The sequence below is a fragment of the Rutilus rutilus genome, assembly GCF_951802725.1.
Source record: "Rutilus rutilus genome assembly, chromosome: 9".
NCBI lineage: Eukaryota > Metazoa > Chordata > Actinopteri > Cypriniformes > Leuciscidae > Rutilus > Rutilus rutilus.
The window spans coordinates 4236769-4251639 of record NC_140223.1 but is presented as its reverse complement, the minus strand read 5'-3'; the positions used below and the strand labels follow the sequence as shown (position 1 = coordinate 4251639).

Sequence of the window (14871 nt, the reverse complement as noted above, 5' to 3'; positions counted from 1 at the left end):
TGCAGTGTTGGGGGTACGCCAGGACAGGTTTGAGAACCACTGCTATGGACCATCAACAGATATATATATACATTGTGCGTCCATAACAATTAATTGCCCATCAGTTTACTTTGGACAATGTATGCTAACAGTTTTTTTTGTTTTTTTTTTAGGAATGTGGCTGCAGCTAGCTCTCTTTCTCCAGCACCTTCGCAAAGGGGCACGTTCAGTTCTCAGTGTGATGGAGAATCTTCCCGAGTAAGTCCACAGACGTAATATTTACAGATGAAATATAATTGTTTACATCGTCATAATATAAAAGTACATATTCTTGTGTTTATTTTGCTCACGTTTGATTTGCTTAGAGCCCGCATCAACGGGGCATAAGCATTTACTGTGAGATACCTGCCTTTACTTTTGTTTATCGCTCACAATTGCTTTGTTTATAGCAGACTGATTATTTTTTTATTTTGCTCACATTTGATTTGCTTAGAGCAAATTTAGAACATTATGTTCCTCCACATAGAGGAATTACAATAAAACAGATTGAAAAACAAAACCTTTGAATCTCCTCTACTTTGTACAGGCTACCTCACTTGATGGCCCATTAGCCACTGGGGGAGTGTCTGTCACACCCCTGGTCTGAATCTCATTAATATTGATAGGCCATTACCACTCCCATGCATAAACCTCTTCTGACAAAAAAAACTGTTTTACAAAGTGTAAATCAATGTATTGTGTTATGTGAACGATTAGGCAGGATGATTTTCACATTATTTTGAAGCCAGAACTCGAAGCGACAACATTCATTAGTCAAAAGTCTTATTGACACATATTTAGTGTGTGTTTTGTGGTCTTATTTCAGCAACTTTCATTTTTATTTTTTTCAATAACCACACATAAACATTATTCTCTTAAAAATTCAAACATATACATGCATGTTGATCACATATTATGGTAGCCTGTTTGTGCTATATAGAGTGAATTTACACCTTTGCCATTAATATGTTTATAAATAACTGAAAAAAGCACAAATGTCAGAGCATGTCAGAACACCTCCAGGGCCCAGAAAACCCCTCAGACCCCAGAGGGTTAATCTACTAATGGTAAACTTTCAGATTTGTGCAGAAACTCAATAACTACTGTTGATATTTTGAAGTCCACAAATCCCTATACAAATGTCCACAAAAGGTAAGCTAACAGACTGTGTCTATGTTAGTTGCAAAATGTTTAATGTGAAGACTTCACTTATAGCACTTTGTTGAATGAATGTGATATTTTCAGATTTCTGAAATTCACAGAAGTCATAACTTCCTCCATATGCCCATCACAAGATTTTCTGCTCCATGATCTCCTATAAAGAAGCACACAGATGATCAAAAAAGGTTTTTTATTTTATGTCTGCAAAGCTTGAATGAAAGCATGTCAATTTCAGTTAACCAATATTTTCTACATTAATGGCAATGTTTTTGTGTAAACCCCTTCACTTTCACCAAGCAGTTTGTCAAATGCATGTAATCTCTGCAGATTTCTGAATGAACTGAACTCTTAACTTCCTCCATATACCCATCACAAGATTCTCTGCTTCATGAACTTTTATAAAGAAGCACACAACTGATAAAACTGTAAGTTTTATTGAAGTAAATTTAAGTTGTTGACATTTATACATAAACTGATTAATCTATTAATGGTACACTTTCATATTTGTGCAGCAACTCAATAACTACTGTTTATATTTTGAAGTCCACAAATCCCATGCAAATGTCCACAAAAGGTAAGCTAACAGACCATGTCTATATTAGTTGTGAAATGTTTAATGTGAAGACTTCACTTACAGCACTTTGTTGAATGAATGTAATATTTTCAGATTTCTGAAATTCACAGAAGTCATAACTTCCTCCATATGCCCATCACAAGATTTTCTGCTCCATGATCTCCTATAAAGAAGCACACAGCTGATCAAAAAATGTTTTTTATTTTATGTCTGCAAAGCTTGAATGAAAGTGTCAATTTCAGTTAACTGATATTTTCTAAATTAATGGCAATATGTTTTTGAGTATAACCCTTCACTTTCACCAAGCAGTTTGTTAACCCCCTGGGGTCGGCGGTATCGCCGGCGATACCAGCTCGCTTTTTTTTTTATCAGTTCAAAAGAGATTCATTTTGCTCTGTTGACTTTGATATTACAAACAAGTTTCATACATCAATCGATTCTGTTAAATGTGTATTATTTTTGTGTATACTCACAATAAAAACAAAGTGTTGTGCTTTTTGCCAAATAAAGAAAAATAAACACGAAGCGAGTTCTGCCTTCTCTCTGTCAGTGAAGTCCATTCTGAAACGCGTCCGAAAATGAACAATAACTCAGCGAATACTGAGTCAAACAGGCATACAGACACACAGGCATGAAGCTTGAATTCTCTTCTTTTAAATGAAGTAATTTATATAAAAAACTAATATTCTCAGCTTGTGAAATCTGTATTAAAAGAGAGCGATTCCAGTCGAGCTCATTAGAGCTCATTCAAATGTAATGTGACCACGCTCCGGAGAGCGCGCGCTATTCAAACACAAATGAATGAGGCAATCCACGCAAACCTGTGAACGCCCCCATATCAGCTCGAGAAAACACAAGTTTATTCAGATCATTACTTGTTTACACCGTCTCGCAGCGCTGTGAGGAATAATAATAATGGAAAATGTACCTCAGAAGTGCGGGTATTTCGAGGAGCAAGGATCCGACTGAGCTGAGGAAAACTGTAGTAAGTTTTTTTTCCTTCTCAAGTGAATCGCGTTTCTGTTTGTGAATGAATGAACGGCAGAGATTTAAATTTAAATCGCTTTCTGTGTGTGAATGAATGATGATGTTTTAGCAAACTGTATTGCTATACTGAGATGAGTAAAAATTAACTGAAATATGTTGAAATAAATTGTTGGCTATTTGTATAAGCAACGTATTAAACTGCAAATTAGCATTTATATGCCCTAATATTTCATAAAAGTTACAGTCAGGCGAAATATGAAAGACAACATTTTGTTGACTAGATTTAGGTACAGTTTTTACTGTAGAATATACTGCCACATCAAATAAGCTTTTGTTTAGCAATTTCTGCTTATATGTTATATATATATATATATATATATATATATAAAATACTATTTTTGTAAAAAATAAAGTCATCAACTAAGATGTTAGCTGTTCCAATGTTGGCTATATTCAAACTAATGAATACATATGATAAAATGTAGGCCTATAATCATTTTTTTACAAAGAAAGAGTACACTTGAAATATTGTTGAAATTGTAATTATTGTTGTAATTCTAACCTTTTTAATAAAATAGCAAAACATATTTACAAGATAGATGTAAGCAAAATCTTAAATGGTCAATATAAGTCTTCTTCTAAATATATCTTTTGTCCTTGCATTGTGGCTCAGTCAGTGTCACACCTGAATGAATGGCTCATTATGCAGAGTGGGTGGGACATTGTATTCTCAGGTGTAAACTACTCCCCCTTCACGCCCCCCTCGCATATTGGCTTTCCAAGCAAAACCTGTTTTACACAATTTAAATCAATGTATTGGTTTATGTGAACGATAAAGCAAGACTATTTTCACATAATTTTGAAGCCAGAACTCGAAGCGACAACATCCATTAGTCAAAAGTCTTATTGACACATATTTAGTATGAGTTTTGTGGTCTTATTTCAGCAACTTTCATTTTTATTTTTTCCAATAACCACGCATAAACATTATTCTCTTAAAAATACAAACATCTACATTCATGTTGCTCACATATTATGGTAGCCCTGTTTGTGCTATATAGAGTGAATTTACACCTTTGCCATTATCATGTTTATAAATAACTGAAAAAAGCACAAATGTCAGAGCATGTCAGAACATCCCAAGGGCCCCAAAAACACCTTAGACCCCAGAGGGTTAAATGCATGTAATCTCTGCAGATTTCTGAATGAACTGAACTCTTAACTTCCTCCATATACCCATCACAAGATTCTCTGATCCATGAACTCCTATAAAGAAATGCACAACTGATAAAAATGTAAAGCTCATTGCATGTCTGCTAACTGAATCTTAAATGCTTTGATCTACTAATGCTACACTTTCATATTTGTGCAACAGCTCAAGAACTACTGGTGATATTCTATGGTCCACAAATGCCCGCTACTTACAAAAAGGTAAGCTATGTTCTGTGAACCCTTAATTTTTCAAGGACTTTTTTCAATGAATGTAATGTTTTCAGATATCTGAAATGCACTGAAGTCATAACTTCCTCCCATATACCAATCAAAAGATTATCTGCGGTATGAACTTCTGTAACGTGTACAACTGATTAAAAATGGTAATGTACAATGAATGTATTCAAACTTGTTACTGAAAATGTATCATTTTGTGATTTTGATTATTGCTTTTCCCCTTTTAGCAATAGTGACAACATTCTTCTCATCTATCAATTCAGAAAATGTTCTGAAAGAACTTGAAACATATGCAGGCAGTCAATAGTCAATTAAGTTATTTTACAACTGAATACATAATCTCCACAGTGTTGAATGGATGGCTTGTATTACATTTGGCCTACGTATAGTTACTTTAATATGTGCCACCCAAAAGAGGATGGCCTGCCCCTGCTGAGTCTGGTTCCTCTCAAGGTTTCTTCCTTTACCACTATGCTGATTAAGCTCCACCCCTTAATCCATAATGTTCCACAATGCTATCTAAGGGAGTTTTTCCTTGCCACTGTCGCCTTTTGGCTTGCTCACTGGGGTATTAAGGCACAACATGTTCGAAATAAAAATGTAATATTTTTTTTTATAAAATGATTGAAATATATTTTGTCTCTGTAGTCTTATACTTCATTTTAAACTCTATTGATTTTCTACTTGTACTGAATGGATATAGACACTATATTTAGTATATTAATTGATCATACACAAACTTGGTGTCTTTAACAAAAAGTGTGTAATAAAAGAGCTTAGTGGATGGGAGCATTTACATAATTTTCATTTAATTTGTAGTAGGCTATTATTCAACAGTCCTTTTTATATTGTTTTGACTAATTGTAAGTGACTGTCTTCAGGACAACTGTTATAATGTTGTCCAACCTGAATGTTAATTATGCTATTCTTGTATGGATTTTTTTTTTTTTTTTTTTTATCTTTATTATATACTTGGAAATAAAGTATAATTGTCAGTGATGCTCTTTTGGAACAGGCAGAAATTATGCACTTTGCCCATTGACAATAGTTGATCCAATATGCATTTGTTTGCTTTAAAGCTTTAGTTAACTTCAAAAATGTATAAAATCCAGCCTTATTTTTAAAAAAGAGGTTTACTTAGACCATTACAAACATCCAATCACACCATTCTGCTCTCTAGCTCATTACACACAATGCACAAAAATAAATTGAGATGAGAATCACAAAATATGCAAATAAAAGTTCATTAATATGAAGAAAACTGCATACATTGCAAGAATAGTAGAAAGTCAATGACTGCTATAACAATCCTCAAAACTTTCTGTATACTCAAGACTTCTGGTGAAAATCAACATAGTATGAACAACATTTCTAATCCCAAAAGAAGGATTAAACCAATGCTTACCTGGATAATAATGGAACAATTTTATAAGGCTTTAAGTTGTCCTACATGGGGCTCAAACTCACAATCTCTGGGTGATGTTACTGTTACACTAGTTGCAGCATTGGGAAAACATGTTTTTTGGATGGTTTTTAAAAAGATGGCAAAATTCCATTATTCAAGTGTGAATATATAAATGTGCCACATTATATTCTAATGTGTTACTTCTCAGAAAGACACTATGTCTGTAACAGAATGGTTTGAGCTAATGGCACATGGTTTAGCAGCTTACGCTTAAGCTGCAGAGGAGAGGCTTCAGTGTAAGAATGAGCACACAAAATAATTATTTTGCATCTTATCCAGTTTAACATGCTAAGATAGCTTAATGCTAATGTAACTTATGGTTGGCCTGATAGCTGAAGAGCTACATTGTATTGTTTCACTATAATTTTCCGCTGCAACCTCACTGTGATTTTCTGTAAAACTGCTCAAAAGATATTGGCTGATATAGTTATTTACAGATCTTATGACTTGTAGGTGGTGCTGTTCCTAAATTCTGAATGGCCCCTCAGATCATGGTTCCGATGAAGGGTAAGGGTTAGCCTCTGAAGCAATTTCGGGTTGACCTTGTTAAATTTGCGATACCATAACTATTGAATGATATATATGTTTCTGTGCAGCTCAGACGGAAGATCATCTTATAAGTCTCAAAACTTATTTTGAGAAGAATGAGAAGTAGCAAAAAACTGAATTCTGTACTTTTCAAAATGGCCACTAATGTAATGGGCAGAGTCTTAAAGCAATATATTGATTGTGATCACCATGATGAGAGTAATCAGGTGTACTAAGTTTAGTTTTTCTAGACCAAACGGTTCAAAAGTTAAATATTTCAGTGTTGAATATTTGAACTTACAATCACTACAATTGTGCCCAATAAAAAAAAAAGCAGTTTCAGTAGTACAAGTGAAAATGAACTAATATTTGATAGAAATTTGCTGCTTTTTATAATTATGGAGTTCCTTTCTCAGACAGACAGCATGGCTGGAACTAAAACAAACTTTCCACCCCTTAAGGCCACAGTACTGTGGTCTAAGCATATGCCACACAGGGTTCGAATCCCCATCCAGAACAGCTTGGGATGGGTAGAATGTGGTGTTTGGTGTTTTAAGCCCCCAACGGCGTCTTCCAGGCAGCGAGGGGATGGGTAGGTTTAAGGTTGAGGGTAGGGTTAGCTGCCTCTAAGGAGCCATTGGGGGCTTAAAACACCATCGAGCGGTAGAATGTGGTTTAGCAGATTGCGCCACTCAGAGGATGCAGAGTTACAGGCTGCAGAGATGAGGCTTCAGTTTAAGAATGAGCACACAAAAACATCTTTTGTGAAAGATTAGTACAATGCTTGAATAATACAGGAATCAAAACAAACAATTGTTTATAGTCATCCCACACGGGGTATGGGTATGTGCCACATGGGAGTCGAACCCACGACCAGAATGGTTCAGGATTCGTAGCACGTGGATTAGCAGCTTGCGGCACTCAGAGGATGCTGAATCAGAAAGCTGCAGAGGAGAGGCTTCAGTGTAAGAATGAGCACACAAAAGAATGTTAACCAGATTAGCATGCTAAGCTAGCTTAATGCTAATGTATCTTATGGTTAGCCTGATAGCTGAAGAGCTACATTAGAAAGAATGGCATTTGGTTTCAGCATGACCCAAGAAATCCATAGATACCATATTTATGATTTTCTGACAAACTTTTCAAAAGTTATTGACCAAAATAGCCATTTTCCATATCTCATGACCCGTAGGTGGGGCTGTTCCCAACTTTGGCATGGACCCTCAGGTCATGGCTCCGATGAAGCGTACCAATTTTCGTTTCGATTGATCAATTTTTGGCCGAGATACTTAGCCAATTTTGGGTGGACCTCGTTAAGTTTGCGACACCATAACTTTTGAACAAAGATGAATAAAAAAAATCTGTTCAGTCATTTCTGTGCGGCTCAGTCCATAGATCATTTGAGCAAATTTGGGACAAAATTGGACAACATTTGAAGGAGTAGCGAAAAAACTGCATACTGTACTTTTCAAAATGGCTACTACTGTAATGGGTGGAGTCTTAATGTAATATATTGGTTCTGATCAGCATGATGAGATGAATCAGGTGTACTAAGTTTCATTTCTGTAGATCAAAGCGTTCAAAAGTTATAGCCGTTTCAATGTTGAATTTTTGTACTGGTGGTGGCGCTATAGAGTTGGTCCTAGAGACTCCAAAATTGGTCCAATTACTTTTCATGACCATATGTACAAGTGTGCCAAATTTCATCATTTTACTATGTACGGTTCATAGGGCTGCCATAGACTTCCATTGGCGGAAGAATAATAATAATAATAAGAAAACTAACAGATACAATAGGTGCCTCAGCCCCTTCTCGGTTACTATCGTAACCTCAGTTCCCTGAGATAGGGAACGAGTATTGCGTAGCTATACGCAGTGGGGAAACTCCTTTTCCTCGATTTACTGAAGCTTTTATGTAAAACGCATTTGCAGCTGCACAGCTAGCACATTGAGCGTCTGGCTTGCTCATGGGCTGTGCTGCAGCAACTGCACATCCAATGGCGCGGGCGCCTCTGACGTGTAACCTATGAGCATCATCACACGTCAGAGCTCCCCAAGGGGGCGTGGGGGCAAGGGGGCAATTCGCCATTATAGCAGGTTTCACGACTGAAGCGACAACTCACCAGGTTACTATAGTGCGGCCGGCTATGCAATACTCGTTCCCTATCTCAGGGAATTGAGGTTACGATAGTAACCGAGTAGTTCCCTTTCGAACGGTCACTTCGTATTGCGTAGCTATACGCAGTGGGGACGCCATGCAAAACGCCGCACCAGAAGTAACTGGTTGCCACTGAACTCAGTACCCCTGAGCCAATAGACAAGCCCGAAACCATTATATATATCAGACCGGACACCGTCGGGTCTTATAAATATATATGTGTCAGTAACAATAGCAACATAATATAATAATGAACCCAGACACCGTCAGGGCTATCAGCATAATACAATATAACCAGCAAGCGGGTTTTATATATGTGTATAAATGGTTATGCACAGTAACAATGTAGTCAAGACCAGACACCGTCGGGCCTTTATCATACCGAAAATACCTTCGCTTGTAGAGAAGGCACTTCCATGTTATAAAATTCCATAAATGTGGAAGGCGAGGACCAGCCGGCCGCATCACAAATATCTTGAATGGGCAAGCCAGATGACCAAGCCCACAACGAAGCCATGCCTCTAGTCGAATGGGCCTTAATACCTATGGGGCAAACTTAACCCACCGAGGCATAAGCCATAGATATGGCGTCCACAATCCATCTAGACAGTCTTTGCTTATTGACTGGATCACCCTTGGATCGGCCACCAAAGCAGACAAAAAGCTGTTCTGACTGTCTAAAAGACGCAGAACTCTCCAGATAGATTCTCAGCGCTCTGACAGGGCAGAGAAAATGAACCTCCCCATCCTCAGCAGTAGGGGGAAGAGCTAATAATGTAATGACCTGTGCTCCAAACTCCAAACATGAAGGGCTCACTGAGAGAGCCTGCAGATCTCCTACTCGCTTGATAGATGCCAGTGCCAACAGGAGAGCAGTCTTTAGCGAGAGAGGTTTAAGATCAACCGACTGGAGCGGTTCAAACGGCGGGCCCTTTAAAGCCCCCAGGACCATGGAGAGGTCCCAAAGGAGCACAGAAGGGGGTCTGGAGGGGTTGATTCTCCTAGCACCCTTCAAAAACCGCACCAACCAAATCATTTCTTCCTATTGATTGGCCAGCCACCAGAGCATGATGCGCTGCAATAGTTGCCACATATACTTTGAGCGTGGACGGGGAGCGGCACGCGTCCAACAGCTCCTGCAGGAAGGAGAGTACCACAGATACCTCACATGACTCTGGGTTCACACAGTTTTTCGGGCACCAGCTGGAAAAACCTGACCATTTCAAAGCATATAGGCGGCGAGTAGACGGGGCCCTGGCTTCAGAGATAGTATTTAGGACCTTCCCAGGAAGGTCCCTGGGTACCCGTTTAGGGGCCATACATGGAGGGTCGGGTCAAGGGTGCTATATCGTCTCTTTGGCCTGAGAGAGGAGGTCTTTCCTCATCGGAACAGGCCAAGGGACTGTGTCTGATAGCTGAAACAGCTCCGGAAACCACGGTCTGGATCTCCAGAGAGGGGCCACCAGCAGGACTGGGCACCCGCTCTCCCTGATCCGTTTGATAACTTGTGGAATCATCGAGACAGGGAAAAACGTGAAGGGGACAGTTGGGCCAGTGATGGGTCAACACATCCCTGCTTTTCGAGAAGAACATTTTGCAATGGGTGTTGGATCTCGAGGCAAAAAGGTCTATTTCGGCCTCTCAGAATCCATGACCTGATGCCGCCTTGGCGATTTATGTAAGCCACCACTGACATGTTGTCCGTGCGGACCAGGACATGATGACTTTTTAAGTTTGACAGGAATGCTTTCAGGGCCAAACCAACCGCTTTCATTTCCAGACAGTTGATGTGTAAGCTCTGCTCCGTGCTCGACCAGAAGCCGGAGACAGGCTTGCCCTCGAGCAGTGCACCCCAACCCAGGTTGGATGCGTCTGTAAACACCACTTTCCTTCTGGAAACTACACCCATGGTCACACCCTTGAGGTACCAGTCCTGAGGCCGCCAGGGAACCAGGGCTCTTAAACAACCGTGATTCACCATGATGCGCAGGCTGCCTGACTGCCATGCATGGGTTGGCACCTGGCGTTTCAGCCAGTGCTGCAGCGGGCGCATGCGCAGTAGTCCCATACAGAGTACTGACAATGCCGCTGCCATGAGACTGAGAAGTTTCTGAAACTCTGCACTGAGAGCGCGCTCTCTCATGTGAGCCGTGCTGTCATTGCCACAGAGTCTAGAACTGTGCCCAGAAAGACTACGCTCTTTATAGTGGTTCTTTAATAAAGTTATTTTCCAGCTAAAGTTAGTTTTGATTGATTCGCTTCCGTCGCAACGATCATTTGTTTTTAAATTAGGGCCGCCAAGACGACACCATTCTCTCTACACAGACTTTAAACGCGAACCTGTGAGAAACGCTGATGGGATTCAGATGCGCATTAAGAAGGGGTTCCATATTTATGTGCGTTTGAATATATGTGTGCAGGTTTGGAATTCCCTACAAACCAAGCCTAAACAAATTACTGGTGTTTCCTTATAGTTTTGATTCAGAATTTTATTTTATTTTATCAATTCGGGGTAGATACGCAAATTGAGTTTTCCCGACGACGCTTTATCTGTAGAGTGGGAAAGGGATCCTCCATAGGGAGAGACTAGTTGGCACTTCAGCACTGCGTTGTCATCGGGTCCAGGCGAAGGTCCTTCATCAGATCTGGAAACGGCCTGGATCCGGCAGGCTGCGGGAAAACCTTGGGATAAACAAAGACACTAAAATTAGCATAGATGCCATTCTTCTCATGATGTAACAAGTACATCAGGATTTATGGGAAGTGTTCCCGGTTCCAGCTGACCTAATCTATGCAGCCTAATATTGAATTATAGAAGTCTATAATGTATTATGTGAACGCTATGTCAAAGAGATGTGTCTTTAATCTAGATTTGAACTGACAGAGTGTGTCTGCTTCCCGGACAATGGTAGGAAGGCTGTTCCAAAGTTTTGGTGCTAAATAGGAAAAGGATCTACCGCCAGCAGTCGATTTTGATATTCTAGGTATTATCAACTGGCCGGAATTTTGAGATCGCAATAGACGTGAAGGACTATAATGCGTTAAGAGCTCGCTCAAGTACTGCGGAGCTAAACCATTTAGTGCTTTGTAAGTAATCAGCAATATTTTAAAATTGATGCGATGTTTAATAGGGAGCCAGTGCAGTTTTGACAGAACCGGGCTAATATGGTCATACTTCCTGGTTCTGGTAAGAACTCGAGCTGCTGCGTTTTGAACTAGCTGTAGTTTGTTTATTAAGCGTGCAGGGCAACCACCCAGTAGAGCATTACAATAATCTAGCCTTGATGTCATGAACGCATGAACTAATTGTTCCACATTTGTCAATGAAAGCATATGGCGTAATTTAGATATATTTTTAAGATGGAAAAATGCGGTTTTACAGATACTAGACACGTGACTTTTAAATGAAAGATTGGTATCAAAGAGCACACCCAGGTTCCTAACCGACGACGAAGACTTAGAATGTACGGGGTGCTAGGGATAGGCCGAAAGGCAGAACTGTGTATTGATAAGCTTGACCCTCGAAGGCGAATCTCAAGAATGGCCTGTGATGAGGGTTTATCTGAATATGAAAGTATGCATCTTTCAGATCCATCGTGACAAACCAGTCCCCCGGCGAATTTGCACGAGGATGTGTTTGATAGTCAACATTTTGAATGGCCGTCTCATGAGAGCTTTGTTCAAATGTCTCAATCTAGTATGGGTCTGAGACCTCCGTCTTTTTTCGGAATTAGAAAATAACAGCTGTAGAACCCCGAGTGTGTTTGCGCGGGGGGATTCATTTTATCGCCCCTTTTGCTAACAAATTCTGTACTTCGGCGCAAAGCACGTGAACCACGTTGCTTCTCACTGAAGACTCGACAACCGCCTGAAACTTTGGGGGTCTGTGAGCGAATTGGAGCGAGTAGACTCGCTTTATAATGTTTATGACCCAACTCGACACATCGGGGATGGCTTGCCAGGCCCACACCCGTGTGGCTAGGGTTTGATACACAGTTTGGGATGGGCCGCCTAACACAGGGGGACCTGATACCCTTACATTGTGATTTGTGCACATACTGAGTGTTGGGACTGACTGTACAGGCTTTTGTCTGGGGAAAAGTCAGTGTAACAACTGGGAGGGGGCCGCCTAGTGAAGGGGGATCGTGAACCTGTGTGTTGTGATTGTGAAACATACTCTTTTTCTGCTTTACGTGGGTCACCATGAAACGGCGTTTGTTTGTAGAGGCGCGCGCAGTGCAGTGGGCCTGTTGACAAAAATAAAATCTCCAGCCGCCCCTGAATTAGACCGGGAGCTGTGAGAAGTGTCATGGGATTTTGAGCAGTGACTATCTGTGGCGGCGCCCGCTTCATAGCGGGCGCGCTGACTGCAGTGATAGTGTGCGGCATGAGTGGCGCGCTTGTAACGGGCCTAATGACTGATTTGAGAATGTTCCCAGCTACCTGTGAGCGGGGGCTGTGGGGGAACATTTATTTCTCACTCTGTTTGAGCTGCTGTGAGAACAGCAATAGTTTGCAGCGGTGCACGGTTTAACGGGCCCCTACACTGCAGTTATAGCTCTGTTAGAATTGTGATTTAACATGACTAGCTGGCCATGCTTCGTCCAATTGCACTCCTGGTGGGTTTAGATGGGGGGCGGGGTCAACGTTGAGCCCGACCAACCCCTTTCCCGGACGTTGCCAAAGAGGGTGAGTCACGCGGGGCGGAGTCGGCGTAAACTCGTTCGCTTTGGTGAAAAGATTTAGTCCAGCCGAGAGGCGCGAGAGTCTCAGAATCCACCACTGACAGAGGGGGATTGACAGAGAATAACTCTTATAATACTTAGAATGGCAGCTTGTTCTTGCAGTGAGAGAGAACGGTTTCAGTGTGGTTGATTCCAGGCATGAAAACCGCGCTGTTGTGTCTGAATCACGGAGAAGGTTCTGCGTGATGAACAGAATGTAAGGGAGCGGTAGCTCTCTTGTGTCGTAAAGAGAGATAGCCGCGTGCACATCTGACCGCGCGCTTCTTCCGTCGCTGCTCAATGAGGGAAGGAAGCGGGAAAGCGCATGAGAGAGCATTTTCAGAGAAAACGTGCTTCTGTGTGACGTGCAAAACAGAGGGCGGGGTAGCTCTCTTGTGTCGTAAAGAGAGTTAGCCGCGCGAACATCTACCCACGCTTCTTCCGTCGAGGCTCGACGAGGGAAGAAACGGGGGGGGGGGGGGGGGGGTGCGAGAGGCGGTTTGCCGTCCCAAAGGAGAGCTAGGCGCGAGCCCATGATGTAATAAGCCGATCCGCACATCTGACCGCGCGCTTCTTCCGTCGCTGCTCAATGAGGGAAGGAAGCGGGAAAGCGCATGAGAGAGCATTTCAGAGAAAACGTGCTTCTGTGTGACGTGCAAAACAGAGGGCGGGGTAGCTCTCTTGTGTCGTAAGGCGAGTTAGCCGCGCGAACATCTACCCACGCTTCTTCCGTCGAGGCTCGACGAGGGAAGAAACGGGGGGGGGGGGGGGTGCGAGAGGCGGTTTGCCGTCCCAAAGGAGAGCTAGGCGCGAGCCCATGATGTAATAAGCCGATCCGCACATCTGACCGCGCGCTTCTTCCGTCGCTGCTCAATGAGGGAAGGAAGCAGGCAAGCGCATGAGAGAGCATTTCAGAGAAAACGCGCTTCTGTGCGACGTGCAAAACAGAGGGCGGGGTAGCTCTCCTGTGTCGTAAAGAGAGCTAGCCGCTCGAACATCTACCCACGCGCTTCTTCCGTCGAGGCTCGATGAGGGAAGAAAACGGGGGGAGTGCGAGAAGTGGTTTGCCGTCCAAAAGGAGAGCTAGCCGCGAGCGCATGATGTAATAAGCCCATAGGCCTCATGCAGATGCATCCGCACGTGGCACACATCCGCCGGGAGAGAGTGCATTTTGCATGGAGAACTCCCAGGCACGAAATGCAGCTCGCGTGTCCATCGGCCTTGTGCAGCTTACCTCCGGCACAAGATGAACCAGGCATATTAGAAACACTAAATTGCTAGTAAAAAGGATATGTATCGTCGTCGCCGGATAGCCACCGGTGAGACGGCGTCAGGGGAAAACGGCAGAAAGGGCGTAGTCCGCTGAAATAGATGCTCGCTCAGGCTGAAGGGCTTGTTCAACGGCGAAGCTCAGTAAAACAGTCAGAGACATGAAGTTGTCGCTGAAGGAGTGATATCTGCTATAATGGCGAATTCGGGGGGCTATTATAGGCTAAGGCCACGCCCCCTTGGGGAGCTCTGACGTGTGATGATGCTCATTGGTTACACGTCAGAGGCGCCCGCGCCATTGGATGTGCAGTTGCTGCAACACAGCCTATGAGCAAGCCAGACGCTCAATGTGCTAGCTGTGCAGCTGCAAATGCGTTTTACATAAAAGCTTCAGTAAATCGAGGAAAAGGAGTTTTCCCACTGCGTATAGCTACGCAATACGAAGTGACCGTTCGAAAGGGAACTAACGGATACAATAGGTGCCTCAGCCCCTTTGGGGCTTGGCCCCTAATAAAAATAAAAATAATCATAAGAAAAC

General features: G+C 42.1%; 1 protein-coding gene and 1 long non-coding RNA gene across 7 annotated transcripts in view; one reads left to right on the top strand and one right to left on the bottom strand.

Moving 5' to 3' along the window:
* LOC311296642 (T-lymphocyte activation antigen CD80-like) overlaps positions 1-14871 on the bottom strand; it is a 53134-nt gene continuing 38263 nt past the window's right edge. For 2 of the 5 annotated variants that reach the window (XM_084418513.1, XM_084418514.1), the window contains 2 exons: positions 1815-1916; positions 1-1333 (listed from right to left, as the gene is read on the bottom strand). In XM_084418513.1, coding sequence (XP_084274639.1) covers positions 1228-1333; positions 1815-1916 — 208 coding nt within the window. In that variant the 3' untranslated portion in view covers positions 1-1227. Of the gene's footprint in view, positions 1334-1813; positions 1917-10283; positions 11023-14871 lie in introns of those variants that run through there. The other 3 variants (XM_084418515.1, XM_084418517.1, XM_084418516.1) reach the window with 2 other exon arrangements.
* On the top strand, positions 1910-7923 carry LOC311296680. 2 transcript variants are annotated; one of them, XR_014628664.1, is made up of 4 exons: positions 1910-4035; positions 4116-4171; positions 4237-4335; positions 4417-7923. It is a non-coding gene; the product is annotated as an uncharacterized lncRNA (long non-coding RNA). The 2 variants fall into 2 exon arrangements; XR_014628665.1 differs by having other exon boundaries at positions 1910-4171.